This window comes from Heloderma suspectum, chromosome 5, assembly GCF_057233095.1.
Source record: "Heloderma suspectum isolate Gila_16-S chromosome 5, 16-S_ref, whole genome shotgun sequence".
In the NCBI taxonomy this organism is placed as follows: domain Eukaryota; kingdom Metazoa; phylum Chordata; class Lepidosauria; order Squamata; family Helodermatidae; genus Heloderma; species Heloderma suspectum.
In genome coordinates this window covers 34903631-34918121 of record NC_139462.1, presented here as the reverse complement: position 1 = coordinate 34918121, position 14491 = coordinate 34903631, and the positions used below count along the sequence as shown (strand labels likewise).

Here is a 14491-nt window from a genome sequence, read left to right as displayed (position 1 = left end):
AAATTATGCTTCCTTCCCTCATTCAACAGCTATAGGTTGAGCGATACCAGTGGAAAATAGAAGCCTTATTTTAATTTATCTCCAAAGAAGAAGGTCACTTCTACCTTGACTTCCCTAATCACATCATAGCAGGTGTACATTAGCCCCATAAAAATCCAAGGGAGTTTCCCCATTGATTTTAGCGGGATGTCTTTCAGTGGGATAAAGAATTAGACAGGGGGGCTTGAATACTGGGCCGGAGAGCGGGGCGGGGGGGACTTTAAGTCCAGCTCAGTAATTACATTAGCATGATTGCAGCAAAAAAGAAGAAGAAAACAAGAAGGCTAGGACCGTGGTCGGATGCACACTTACCTCTAAGTCCCACTGAACAAAATTTGAATAAATATGCATTGGAAGGGGCTGCACCGCACGGCTGCAATCCTATGTACACTGATTTGGGAGTAAGTCCCATTGTACTCTGTGAAATTGCCACACATTTCCTTCGAGCTCTGAAAAATCCAGCTCTGCCAATCCTTCAGTGGCCTGAGTTGTCATCACAGGCATTGGATGAAGTAGGCTCTTTCGACTGTAATCTTATCCATCCACTTACCTGAACTCGGTGCAGCTTACTTCTGTGTAGGCATGTCTAGGATCGGGAATTACAGCTACCTTGCTTGCTTGACTGTGTTTAAATGTATATGTGGGGGGGGGAGGCACACAGCCAAAAGACTGCACAGCATTCCCCGAAATCATCCCATGCCCAGATGCAGTGTGAGAAAGGATGGGGATCCTACAAGAGCATTCAGTGAATGAGTGGGATAGTGGTAACAGCATCTGCTAATATATAGAGAGCGGGGTGGGCAGAAGGGAAATTGGGATCTACCGGCAGATCTGTGAGTGATTTGCAGTAGATCAGCAAGAGTCCTGACCCCCAGTTGTTTAATAATAGCAACAACAAAATGGACAACAACCACCCCACTCTGTCCTATATGTATGTATGCATCTTGCTGGAATATAGACAGCTTAGGGTAACCGGGAGAGGATGTTTGTAAGGGCTGTGAGCTCAGTTTTGTTCTGGATCTCAAAACAGCATTCCAGGCTCAACATTCTTGAATTCTAAGAGTCTATCTCTGGCACCTTCCCCAGTCAGTACCAGTGGAGGCTGGTGGCTTCGATTTTGGTGGAGCTGTGAATCCACCCTGGGTTTCAGTCAGAACCAGCCAGAACTCTAAAGGAACTATCCAAGCTGCTGAAACTACTTTGGAGATAGGATTCAGCACCTTGGATAGCTCCTTTCGAGTTCTGGCTGGTTCTGACCGAAACCCAGAGTGGATTCACAGCCCCACCGAAATCGGAGCCACCGGCCTCCACTGGTCAGTAGATCTCGGGGTTCTAGTCGGTCAACAAAGTCCATCCTGGAAGCCCCAAGTCTACCCCCCACACCCCACACACGCACCCACCCCCACAAGATGCCTATACATCCAGAGCGGAGGGTCTCGACGGAACGTTTCCACCGCTGCTCGGTCCACAGATCACCCCAGCGATCGCTTCATCCTGCGCGACCACTTGAAGCGCACGCCGCAGGCCACCGCTAACCAAGGGGAGGGGCGCCCAAAGGAGGAAAGCGGGGCGGGGAGGGGGGAGAGCAATCTCGCCAGCCTATGGAGTCGACCAGCCTTGACGCTGGGTCCACAGAAGCCTATAAAAGTGGCCTCGGCTGCAGTTCGCCCCTTTCCGCCTCCGCATTCCCGAACAGCGCCGAGACGCGCCGGCAGAAGTCGCGGGTCTTGCGCGCGCGGGGGAGCGGAGGGGGCCGCCTGCCAGGTCCGCGAGGGTCGCTCCAGGCGCGCTCCCCTCCTCGCCTGGCTCCGGGGTGGCGGGGCGGGGCCGAGAGAGCCGGCTTGTGCGTCGCGCGCCGAGGAGACGCTCCTCGAGGGGGTCCGAGATGACTTCGATCCCCGCGGCCAACTGGAGCGGCGCCGAGCCCGGCGGCAACTGGAGCGAGGGCTCGCCCCCGCCCGCCGGGAACTCCTCGCCGCCCGCCGCCAACTTTTCCAACCAGTTCGTGCAGCCGTCGTGGTGCCTCGCGCTCTGGTCCCTGGCGTACGGCGTGGTGGTGGCCGTGGCCGTCTTCGGCAACGTGGTGGTGATCTGGATCATCCTGGCCCACAAGCGCATGAGGACGGTGACCAACTACTTCCTGGTCAACCTGGCCTTCTCCGACGCCTCCGTGGCCGCCTTCAACACGCTGGTCAATTTCATCTACGCGCTCCACGGCGACTGGTACTTCGGCGAGGCCTACTGCCGCTTCCAGAACTTCTTCCCCATCACCGCCGTCTTCGCCAGCATCTACTCCATGACCGTCATTGCTGTGGACAGGTGAGGGGCCGCTCGCGGGAGGGCCTGGGTTGGGTGTGCGCCCCGTCGGCCGTCCCGTCGCTCGCTCTGGGGCCGGCTCAGCCAGCCAGCCAGCCAGCCAGCCAGCCTTCGCGATCATCTCCGCCGGTTCTTGCGGCTCCACGTGTCTGCTCTCCGTCCCCCCCTCTTTTCTTTTCTTTTTGCTTCGGCGAACGGACTGAAATGTCTGTATCGCCGTGCCTTCGGTCGCCTTTTATAGTTAAGAACAGAAGGGCTGCGTTAGCGGATCGGTCCCAACGTCTGTATGTTCAGTTTCTTAACTGCGGTTGGCCACGTGTTTCTAGGCGCGCCTAAGCGAGCCGTGGAGGAGAGAACCTACCCCTGTTGTTTTCCCCAGTGCCTGGCATGCAGAGATATACTGCCTTGGTCGATGGAGGCTCTATTTAATCACTGCAGTTTTTAGCCCATTACCACGCCTATTCCATGTTAATTTATCCACACTCGCCCCTTTAACCTTTTTTCCCCCGTCCTCATACAGCTGTCCAGCTCAGCTATGAGTGTGCAATAAAGTGTGTTTTCCTTTTCCCCTTCTTTTTGCTCCAGTGGTTTCCTTCATACCTTGACCTTTTCGTTAGCCTCCCAGCATGTTCACTAACCAGCCCTCTCTCGCTGCCCGAGCGCTTGACCTGATCATGCACCTAGATCTGCGTGAACAGATAAAGCTGTTCAAATTTCCCTCTGCTCTGTATGTTTTGTTTGTTTTAGCGGACATAATGAATGCCATGAGCTTAGCATGCTGTTTTGATTGCAGATGCATTGCTTAACTTATTTTAAAATGAGAGAAGTCAAGAAGGTCTGGGGTGCCTTCAAAGATGGGGAAGACTTTCCAAAATCTGAGTATTGAAAGTCCACTGTTCTTAATAAGGGACTGCATTCTGTACATGCTCAGAGGCAGCCTCTTCTAATTGCTCTAAGGATGCTCCTGGAATGGGTGTTAACGTTTTTCTATAATATGATGTTCCATAATGGAGAGATGTGTTCTGTACATGCTCAGAGGCAGGCTCTTATTATTCCAGATACCTGTGTTAGCCCTGGAATGTCATCTCTGTACACAGGCATTGTGGGTAGAGTGTCAAACTAGGACTGGAGAGATCTCGGTTCGAATCCCTGCTTTGCTCTGAAGCTCACTGAGCCAGCCACTGCCTCTCAGCCTAACCTACCTCACACGGGTGTTGCATGGATAAGAGGAGGGGAAGCACATACACTGCCCTGATCAATTCAAAGACAGGGTGAGATACTTGATAGCCATACATTTAATATATCTTTCACCTTTTTATCTATTCCTTTCTTTTTAAAAGTTTGATGCAAGTAGTCATCACAGCAACATGAGACACTAAGTTCCATAGCTTAATTATCCATCACATAAAGAAATACTTCATCCTCTCTTCTTAAAATGTGCTTCTTATTGATAGATCATCCTGGAGGCAAGGGGAGGTTGTGTTTTTTTAGAGACACTGAAGTGGTGGGCAAAGATGAGCTGTGTTAACAAAGAGCTGTCATCCTTAGGTTGAGATCAATAACCAATTATATCAATCAACAAGTTTTCCATTGGTTTCAGTGCTTTCAAAGACTTGTAAAAATCATTTGTAACTCCCCTGGATATTGCTACAGATTTTTTTCCTAAATAGGGCCCTCCAAATTCACCACATATTTGAAGTGACTTTTACTATAGCTGCAACTCCAGTTCTATATTGCTGGATGTCTCCATGGCTTTTTTTAGTATTAGCGCAATGCTGGAATAATCAGAGAACAAAAGAACTGAAGTTCTGGATTTGGGTGGGGGGGAATCCATCTAGTTCTGCATTCCTTAAAGTCAGATTTCCTAAATGTGATTTGCTCTGAGATCTTCGCGGCTGAATAGCCAAACTCAGCTGGGAGCAGAGGCTAGATATGTGATGCTTGAATGCAATTGTGTTTCAAGCTCTACCTCATTTCTAAGCAATGTACCCCTGTAAATAATGGACTCTTTTTAAATGTACACATAACTGCCTTGCAAATAAGGCCACAAAAGTTATTATCCCAGGGACATAAGATCTATATTAGCCACATATGTCAGACTGATGGACAGAAGGAGTGGGAAATACAGTTTATAGATACTTCCCTTCCTAGTTAGCAGAAAATGAATCATTCTTCCCAGTGGGTCACCAGGGGAGTGTTTTATAAGCTTGACATACATGTACATGAAGATAATTTGTTTAATGTTATTGGGATGTGTGTGTCTCATTTGGAAAGGGTGGCAGCCAGAGGTAGATGCTAGAGACAATACATCTCAAGGGGCTTACAGGTTAAGTGATGTGACCAACATATAGACAAAATTCTGTATACAACACACAATATACGCTGGTTTAAAGTCCCAGTGTTGGATATACTTTAGGTTATCCTGTAAAAAAAAAATAAAAGCACTGGGCTGAGTCTTCTCATTGCTTGGATGGGAGATACATAGATAGCCTTGAGTTCCATGATGGAAGAAAGGCAGTGTACTAAACTAAATAAATGTTCATGAAGTGGCTTGGATTTCTGGTCTCAGGGCATAGTCTGAAAGCACACGAGACAGCCACTTTGCTGAAGCTAAACAGGTCAGAGTCTGGTCACTGCCTGGATGGGGAACCACATGGGAATCCCAGGTATGTATGCTACCTTGAGTTCCATGATGGAAGAAAGTTGACATACCATGTATAGTAATAATTATGGTTGTTCATAATAATGTAATACATGTAATAATGATGATTGTTTACAAATGATAGTTGGTGTTAACTGTAAGTTGCCTTGGAAGGATTTGTACCTTAAAAGTGGGATATAAGTAATTGTAATGAATAAATTGATTACCTTTTTATGCCTACATAATTACTATAGCAGTATTAGCAATACAGGTGGAAGGAGCATGTTTTAGGGTACCAGGGCATGGTCTAAAAGCACATGATGTAGCCATCTCTCTAAAGCCAAGTAGGTTTGGATTTGGTTAGTGCTGGATGGGAGACTAGCTGGGAACTCTATGTACACTCCCTTGAATTCTCTTGTCAAAGAAAGGTGGAATAGAAATGAAATAAACAATTTGTTTAGAAATAAATAGCGTTCAGCCTTTGGCATCTATAGCTACAACATTTAGAGCACAATGCTGTTGAGATGTCCATCAGCCTCTGAACTTGGAGGCTGATGGGCATCCTACGCAGAGCAGGGAGGAGCGCAGAGGCGATCTTCACCTCTGTGCTCCTCCTACTCTGCATTTTTGCTAGACTGGCTTTTTCGCCTGTTTAACTGGAGCTCTGTGGAGCGGGAGGAAAACAGGCTGGGGAGGCTGGAGAATTCTTTGTACTCTCCTAGAAAATTGCCCCCTTTCCCTCTTCTCCAAGGTTGGTTTTGCGAGAGGCAGCCAACGTGGTTTTCTCCATGCCAGCTGCGAGGGGGAGGGGAGCTTGGACTCCTGGGTCTGAGGTTGGAGCACTGTCTCCAACCTCAGATCTAAGAAATCCTATCTCCCCACACACACACACAGGCTGTCTAGGGGCTATAGGATTGCTCCCTCCATAGCCACCAACAATTGCAATTCAGTAAGTAGAATCAGCGTAGTGGCCACAGACATAAATGTTTCTAAGGAATCATCTGAAATGATGTCTGAAATATGGGGGGGGGGATTGCCCCCATCCTCTCCAAATGGCATTGCTATTCAGCATGCTTCAAATGTTCCCCCTCATATGGAGTACATGGCTTTCCGACACTCTTTCACTGCACATTTGTGAGGAATGCTGGTTCTATCCTACATTCATGATTGTGAAGGCAGAGCTAAGGGTAATGAGTTGGAATTTTTGACTGCTCCCATGGGCACTGGAATATAGAGCTTTTGGGGGTTCCATTTTTCTCATTTGTTCCCGAATTTGCCCAGATTTTATTTGCCAATCCTTTCCATGTTTTCAGTATTATTTATTTCTTTATCTTGCAAACGGTCCTTAAAAGGCAGATCTCCATGATTCACTTGGGTGCGATTCTTTTATTTCTCAATGAGTCATTTCTGACCCTGTTGCTTGAACACAGACATCAGACTGCCGTTTTCCAGAATGAAAACTTTCCCTCCTCAAGGAGCCATTATCCCCAGCCAAAACAAAAACTTCAAAATCCTCCTCTGTGTGGGATAAGTAAGACCACTGAAACGGTGTGTAATAATAATAACAGCTCTACAGATAGTTGCCTGGCTCCCTGCAGGAATTGCCCCAAGTTGTTGAACACAAATGGGATCATGCAGGAGCCAAAGTGTTGGAGACACTCCAGCAGGACAGCTCTCATTTCCTTTATTTTTCCCCCATGACATTTTATTTGATTTTGAAATAAAGTTAACAAAATAAAAGCAACAAAAAGAAGATACATAATAACTCAAGATCACCAAAGAAACAAAGCAATTCATTAATTATAATTCTTAGTCTATAATCAATATGATTATGGAACATCTACAGAAAAACGGCTTAAAGGAGCTCAATATCTAATGAAAGAATAAAAATACAATTTATGCAGCATATAAAAAGAGCATGTGCGAGTGTATGTTATTTAGTGTGTATGTGTGTATTAGTCAGAAAAACATAGGTGACTGTATGTGGTTAGAATTTGATGAAAAGTTTGAAGAGCTTCAACACAGGAACTAAATGGAAAGCATGGGGCCATAATATCTTTCTTAAAGTTAGGATTCCTTGCTTGTTGCACTTGCCGAGTAAGTTTATACATAGTCATAATCTCCCAGATTTTATCAATCTGCTGCTCTTTAGTTGGTTGCTTTGGAGACTTCCAGTAATGGGCTGTACATGGCTTTGCAGCTGTATGCAATTGCTTAAGAAGGCCTTTATGCAGGAATCCAGGACCATGATGTTTAAAAAGATGAAGACGCATAGCTTTAGAAGTTACCAGTGGTCTAATGTGAAGAAATTCCTAACAGTAATCAGCAACCATGCTCCAAAGACTGCTCTCATTTCCAAAGCACCATTCTATACAGCACATGGCAGGAAACCAGAGTTTGCCATACAGCAGGGCTGGGGGACCTGGTGCCCTCCAGATGTTGTGGGACTCCACTTCCTATCCTCAAACAGTCTTGCCAGTGGTGAGGGATGATGGGAGTAGAAGTTCATCAGTGCCTGGAGGGCCATAGGTATCCCAGCCCTGCCACAGGGTGTACATTTGACAGGGAGTAGCAACCGATAGCCTGTGTGCCTGCTTAGTCTGTTGTCTGGATGCTGAAGGTTGATGGGCACCTTCAAGGCGCCTGCTCTCTCTTCTTTATGACCCCTGATCTTAAACTGGACTTGGACTGGACAGGCCTTTCAACAGAGGAATCCTTCAAATAGAGCAGGTCTGGCATCAAGGGTAGGCATGGTTGTGCAACTGCTGAGGGCCCCCAACCCAGCAGGGGCCCAGTGATGAGCCTCCTGGAGCTGCTCATCCCGAGGGCAATGCAACCTGTTTGTTTACCAGCCTCTCATTCTGGCCCAGAAGACAACTGTGGTGTTGAGAAGGAGGAGCAGTAAATGCCACTGCCAGCTTGCTCATGGGCTCCCTGCCTGTCAAACAAGCAAGCAGCTGGTGACAAGGGTGGTGAGAAGGTAGACTTATCGAGGGAGGGGGCCTGTCAGGGGTCCCCTCATGACCTGGACCCCCTGAGCAACTCCTTAAGGATATCTTGCCTCCTTAAGAGTCTCACCTTCCTTCTTTTACCTCCTTCCTAGTTACTTGGGGTTTAGGCTGTAGACATGGGGTGATTGACACTCTAGACACAGGGTTTAACCACAACAGTTTACTAGTAAATTAAAACAAGCGAGTAACAACTAAAGGTATTTACACAATAAAGGTGAGCATTAAAAAAAGGCCTTAAAAGAAAATAAAAGTTGCAAAATGCAAGTTCCTTTGCCCTAGCTGTCCTTAGACTCCTTTAGGCTGCTTCTTCCTGCTCTGGTCTTCAGACTCTGCTCTTACTTCTCTGGTGCTTCTGACTGTCTTTTTATACCCTCCTGTCCCCAAACCGAAAGTACTGCTTCAAACCGGACAAAATGAAACTTAACTGGGGAATTGAAACACAAACTTAACCAGAGAAATGAAACTGCTCTTCTCGGGATTACCCCCTCCCAACAGAAAACAACAGGCCTCTAGGCTTGACCTTTTTCCTTTCCTTGACTCTGTAGGCCTCGAACCTTCTCAGGGCCCAAGAGCCTTCAGAAACCTGGAGCTGGCACTGAAATAGAGGACCATCCTCTGACAGCCCTCCAAGCAGTGGACTGTCCTCCGTAAAGCAGGATACATGGCCACCCTAGGACAAAGAGGATGTGACGCGAAATGTGTTGATGTATTTGTGGAAACATCTCCCCAAGGTCTCAAGCAGATGTCTTTGTTTCCCCGCACCTGCTCCAAGAGCTCCATTTAATTGGAGATGTCAGGGTCTGAACCTGCGACCTTCTGCATGCAAAACACATGCTCTACCACTGAGCTACGGTTCCTCCTCCAGGAGGAAGGCACTTGCTACAGCATTAGAACTCATCAGTGCACTTTCTGTTTTAGGGCTATCTTCTGCCACCTTACCGGCATTTGAGTGTGAATGAACGTGCAGACCTCTATAAACCCTTGATTGGCACTGAAATGAATGGTGTGTCTTTCAAACACCTGGATGGTTCTGCTGAATTACTCCTCTGGACACCTATACAAGTAGCTTACAAAATCAGCGGAGTAAGGGATTATGTAGTGTACTCCATCAAGTTACGCACTCTGCAATCATGCCGAGAGGCACAGTGTGCATCCAGGACTGATTTTCTCTCAGTACAGATGCAATGTCACGTGGTTCATGAAGCCTACAAACCTGTAGCCTGTTTTACTGCAGAGTGTTGGTTGTTGGTGCTAAAATAGGGATGCAAGATGGCCCTGAATTTGTAATGGGGCAGACCAACAGTCTGTCTGACTCCGCATTTTTCCCACTGATAATAGCCACAGATGTCATACTGGTGGTACTTCTTCCCCCCTATTGATCCACAGCATAAAATTAGGCAAAATTGCAGACAAAAATGTGTCTATTAGGGAAAGACTATACAAAAATGCATACTGGATTTACTTTAGAGTAAAAAGGAAAGAAAGGTGTAGTTGCTAGCTACGTCTTCAAAGTTATGTGTAGTTTGGGTCTGAGAGGCTTAAGTAAGTGAAAGTAGATAGCACGCTCTGATTTTTGTGGAAAAACGCTAAGCAACACATTTTGTTACTGCTGTTATTTTCCAAGTAGTTCACTGCCCTGAATTCTACCGACGGAGTAGGATTCTGCTCCTCTGCATGCTGCATTCAAATTCTTCAGCAATAATTGCTGCTTCATGTTTGAAAAGCAAATGAAAGAAAACAGTATGAAGGACTCAAGTGGCATTAGTATCATGTTTTAACAATTGATATAAGGAAGGCATCAAAATACTTCTGCAAATAAATCTGTTCTCCATTTGAGCAGGCACTGTGATGTTTCTGCCATTAAGCAAAAAAGAACAGGATAGCCAGGAACAAGGTTTCAGGCAGGAGTCTTTCCTAGCCCTACAAGCGGATGGCTGGAAGTGAACCAGGGAATTTCTGCATGCCAAGCGTGTGCTCTGCCACTGTGATATGGCCTTTCCTCCTTACACAGTATAGGGGTAGATGGGGGATTTACTGTACGTGGTTTCAATGGGGTTCCCTGCTATATACATAAGCTTTGAATTGCAGCAATCCGAAATCCATTGGGCACTTTTGTTTCACTCTACGGCCAAAATATGACAAAGCACCCAGAGATGAGAGAGAGAGATGCATTCAACGTGTGAAAAGGAAACCTTATTTTATTTTATTTATTTATTGCATTTATATCCCGCCTTTTTTCTTCTTGCAAGGAACCCAAGGCGGCTTACATTATCCTCCTCTTCCTCCCCTCCATTTTACCCTCACAACAACAACCCTGTGAGGTGGGTTGGGCTGAGAGTCTGTGACTGGCCCAAAGTCACCCAGTGAGCTTCCATGGCCGAGTGGGGACTAGAACCCGGATCTCCCGGCTCCCAGTCCAACACTCTCGCCACTTCACCACACTGGCTCTACATAATCCTTTTGCTTCTGCTCTGTTAGGATCTTGTAGTAACTGCACTGTATTTAATCCTCTACTATTACAGTAGGGCCCGCTGGGCCTGCTGACAAGAGCTTCCTGGAGTTGCTCCTGCTCTTTATTTATTATTTATTTATTGCATTTATACCCCACCTTTTTTCCTCTTGCAAGGAACCCAAGGCGGCTTACATTATCCTCCTCCTCCTTTCCATTTTATCCACACAACAACAACCCTGTGAGGTGGGTTGGGCTGAGAGTCTGTGACTGGCCCAAAGTCACCCAGTGAGCCTCCATGGCCGAGTGGGGACTAGAACCCGGAACCCCCAGCTCCCAGTCCAGCACTCTAGCCACTACACCATTCTGGCTCTCCAGTATCTTGCCAGTACTATTCAACAGGTATAAGATTGCAGCCTGACTTATAGGCATCTGTTAATTAAAAAACAGCAATATCAGTTGCCAGGCCCACAGCAGGAAATCAAAACTGGCAGAAGAGGAGTACAGACAACTTCCAGTCAGTGGAGGCTGGTGGCTCCAATTTCAGTGGGGCTGTGGATCCCTTCTGGGTTTCAGTCAGAATTCTTAACAGAGCTATCCAAGGTACTGAACTTAATTTTGGGCTGGGGTTCAGAACTTTGGATAGCTCCTTTGGAGTTCTGGCTGGTTCGGACTGAAACCCTGCATGGATTCACAGTCCCACCAAAATTGGAGCCACCAGCCTCCACTGCTTCCAGTGATGACTCTTAAGAGTATTTATATTAATAGGGTGTAAGTTCCTGTGCTAACAGTACCATTTTGTAATGTACTCCCTGCCCCTTTGTCTATTTCTAATGTATAGTTACTTTCTCTCTCTCTCTCTCTAATCACTTGGGAATGGCAATCAGGATTATATATTACACATTACAAACTGTTCACCTTGGAGCTGGAGATTGTAAATTGCTGTCAATCAGAGTGGAGTGAAATAATTCCTCTTCAAGTGAAAGGAACCCCTTTGATCTTCGCTGTTCCCATGGGGGGGGGGGGCTGCATTTCACAGGGAAGCTTAATGGTCAGCCTGTACAAGCTCAGTCCTTATTGGACACTTTTTCCTGCTGCAGGCGGCAGGCAAAGGGCTCTTTAACCCCAACCTCAACCCCATTTTAATAGCGCAGAGGTTCTGCAAGTGTTCTGCCCTTATACACGTCAGCTACAAACAAAGGCATCTTGATGGAGTTGGTTGTACCACTTTTGAACTGTTGTATTGAACTCACAAACAGACCCAGCTTGACGTGGGTGGGAACCAGTGGAGTCTAGTAGCTCCAATTCCGGTGGGGCTGTGAATCCCTTCTGGGTTCCAGTCAAAACAAGCAGAACTCGAGAGGAACTGTCTGAGGTGCTGAGCCAATTTTGGGGATAGGGTTCAGCACCTGGGACAACTTCCATAGAGTTCTGGCTCGTTCTGACTGAAACCCAGAAGGGATTCACAGCCCCACCGGAATTGCAGCTACCAGACTCCACTGGTGGGAAAAGCCCTTGCATTGATACAGCAAAGCAGTGGAGGCTGGTAGGTCCTATTTCAGTGGGGTGGTGAATCCGTTCTGGGTTTCAGTCAGAACCAGTCAGAACTCTAAAGGAGCTCTCCATGGTGCTGGGTTCAGCACTTTGGATAGCTCCTTTAGAGTTCTGACTGAAACCCAGAGCAGATTCACCGCCCCACTGAAATAGAGGCTCCCTCCCTCCACTGCAGCAAAGGCAGCAAGCAAATTTGCACAGCTTGCAGCACATTGGGCCTGGCCATCTGAGTGAAGTTACACCTGCTGGCACCCCTAGGCATGGCCCATGCCAGGTACATCCCGATAGCCCCTTAAGGGAGAGGTTTGTTCACTCCATTCCCTTGAGAGGGCTGCCCCACAGCAGGTTGGAGGGGGCAGGCATATCTGTGTCACACACCCTACTAATCTCCCCTGGTTTCACACTATATGGACTGCAAAGCTATGCGTCTTACTGTTTTCTGTTACCTAGCTAAGACTTCTTTATTCAGACAAGCTTTTAAATTGCTCAGATAGCTTTTAATGGCTGGTGTTGGTATGTTAGTTGGGGGGGTAGTGTTGCTGTTCTCTGTGTTATTGTTTTGGGGTTTTAAAGTGTTGTTTTTAAGTGATGTGAGCCATATACAATAGGATATATGTTTTCTAAAATAAATTGAAAATTCAGGGCAGAAAGAGAAAAGTCTGCCATAGTGATCTATTGCTGTTGAAATAGTTGTGGAGGGCCATTAAAGACCTCATTGCTTGGTTGTTGGCTTTTCGGGAGCAAATCAGTGAGTAGAATTAATGTTGCTTGCCTTCCAGTCCTTGGTCAGTTTAAAATATCGTTCATTACAAATTATCGGCTGACCTGAGCTGCACCACACTGGGACCTGAGGGGAAAGCACCAACATTTTCTCCTGCTGATATTTAAACAGGAATACTAATTCACAGGCAACTTTTGCAAGAATAAATATTAATGCATTAAATAGTAAGATCTTAAGAACTGAAAAAAATATTCAGGTGATCTGTGCCTATCTTTGCCTTTTAGTCAGCATTCCCTTCCCTGTTGGCCTTTCCTTTTTGAGAAATTGATCTTACCCTTTGTTGTCCACATTTGTTGTGTACATGACTGCCTTCACTTGCATGCTAAGGGCACAATCCAGTCCATGCCCTGCGTACAGTAATGCATTCACATGGCCTGCTGCACACAGGAAGGGGTTAATAGGCAAGGAGAAGTTGACTGTAGGGAGAATCCCACATGTGCAAGGGGGAGGGAAGCAAGGGGGACAGGACTGGATCACCCCCTTGCTTGTAGAACACTGTAGCTCTTTGCTTGTTCATGCAGTAATAACAACAATAAAATAAAGTTCTTGAAGACTGCAGTGCTTTTCCCTCTCCAGTACATATTAGATATTAAGCACTGTGATGCTGCCATAATTCAGGCAAAAGCGAAGCTGCTTTCTTGCACTGCTGTGTTTCAAATAAATGAAGACGATCATATTTCAGTTTCTCAGGCACCCTGGAAAATAACCCTCGGATTTCCCCACTGGTCCTGAGTTGGCATGTGTGAATCCCCGCCCTCTGCAACAATACATTTCACTAGTCAGACAGCATCTTTGCAATTCCTTCATGATCTCTCCGCTGTTTTCCCAGAGGAAGAAACTTCTAAATTCACTTTGAATTTCACTTTATGCAAAGTCCAGTGACTACTGCTGGAAGTACCACAAGCAGCTACACACACACATACCCCACCACCAACTGATGAGCAAATAAGAATACAATAAGAACGGCATCGCTAACAGCACAGTCCAAATTCTTCTTGGACTGCAGTGGCTTAAGGGCTAATTGACCCTGTAGCTGAAGTCAGTGGAGGCTGGTAGCTCCAGTTTCAGAGGGGTAGTGATTCCATTTGGGGTTTTAGTTAGAAATAGCCAGAACTCTAAAGGTGCTAACCAAGGTGCTTTGCCTAATTCCCAAAATGGCTTCAGCACCTTGGATAGCACCTTTACCCAGAATGGAATTACCGCCCCTCTGGAACTGGAGTCACCAGCCACCACTGAAGCAAGTGTAACATGATGCCCATTGGAGCTAAAATCCAAATTTCAGGTATAACCTGATGGGATTTGAGCTAGCAGTGACCAACCAAGAAAGAGATCTTGGGGCTGTGGTGGACAGTTCGATGAGAATGTCAACCCAGGGTGTGGCTACTGTAAAAAAGGCAAACTCTGTATTAGGCATAATTAGGAAAGGATTTGAGAATAAAACTGCCAATATCATACTACCCTTATATAAATCTATGGTGCGACCACACTAAGAATACCATGTTCATTCTGGTCACCGCATCTAAAAAAATGATATTGCAGAGCTGGAAAAAGTGCAGAAAAGGGCGAGTAAAATGATCAAGGGGCTGGAGCATCTCCCCTATGGGGGAAGTTTACAGTAGCTGGGATTGTTTAGCTTGGAAACAAGTGAGTATAGAGGTGTATAAAATTATGCATGGTCTGGAGAATGTGGATAGAGAGAC

At 46.4% G+C, this 14491-nt stretch overlaps 1 protein-coding gene across 1 annotated transcript in view; it reads left to right on the top strand.

Moving 5' to 3' along the window:
* Nucleotides 1–1863: 1863 nt before the first annotated feature.
* Nucleotides 1864–14491, top strand: part of TACR3 (tachykinin receptor 3) — a 69333-nt gene continuing 56705 nt past the window's right edge. Inside the window, exon 1 of the mRNA XM_084860242.1 lies at nucleotides 1864–2358. Within this exon, the coding sequence (XP_084716368.1) occupies nucleotides 1925–2358 (434 nt within the window). The 5' untranslated portion in view covers nucleotides 1864–1924. The remainder of the gene's footprint in view (nucleotides 2359–14491) is intronic.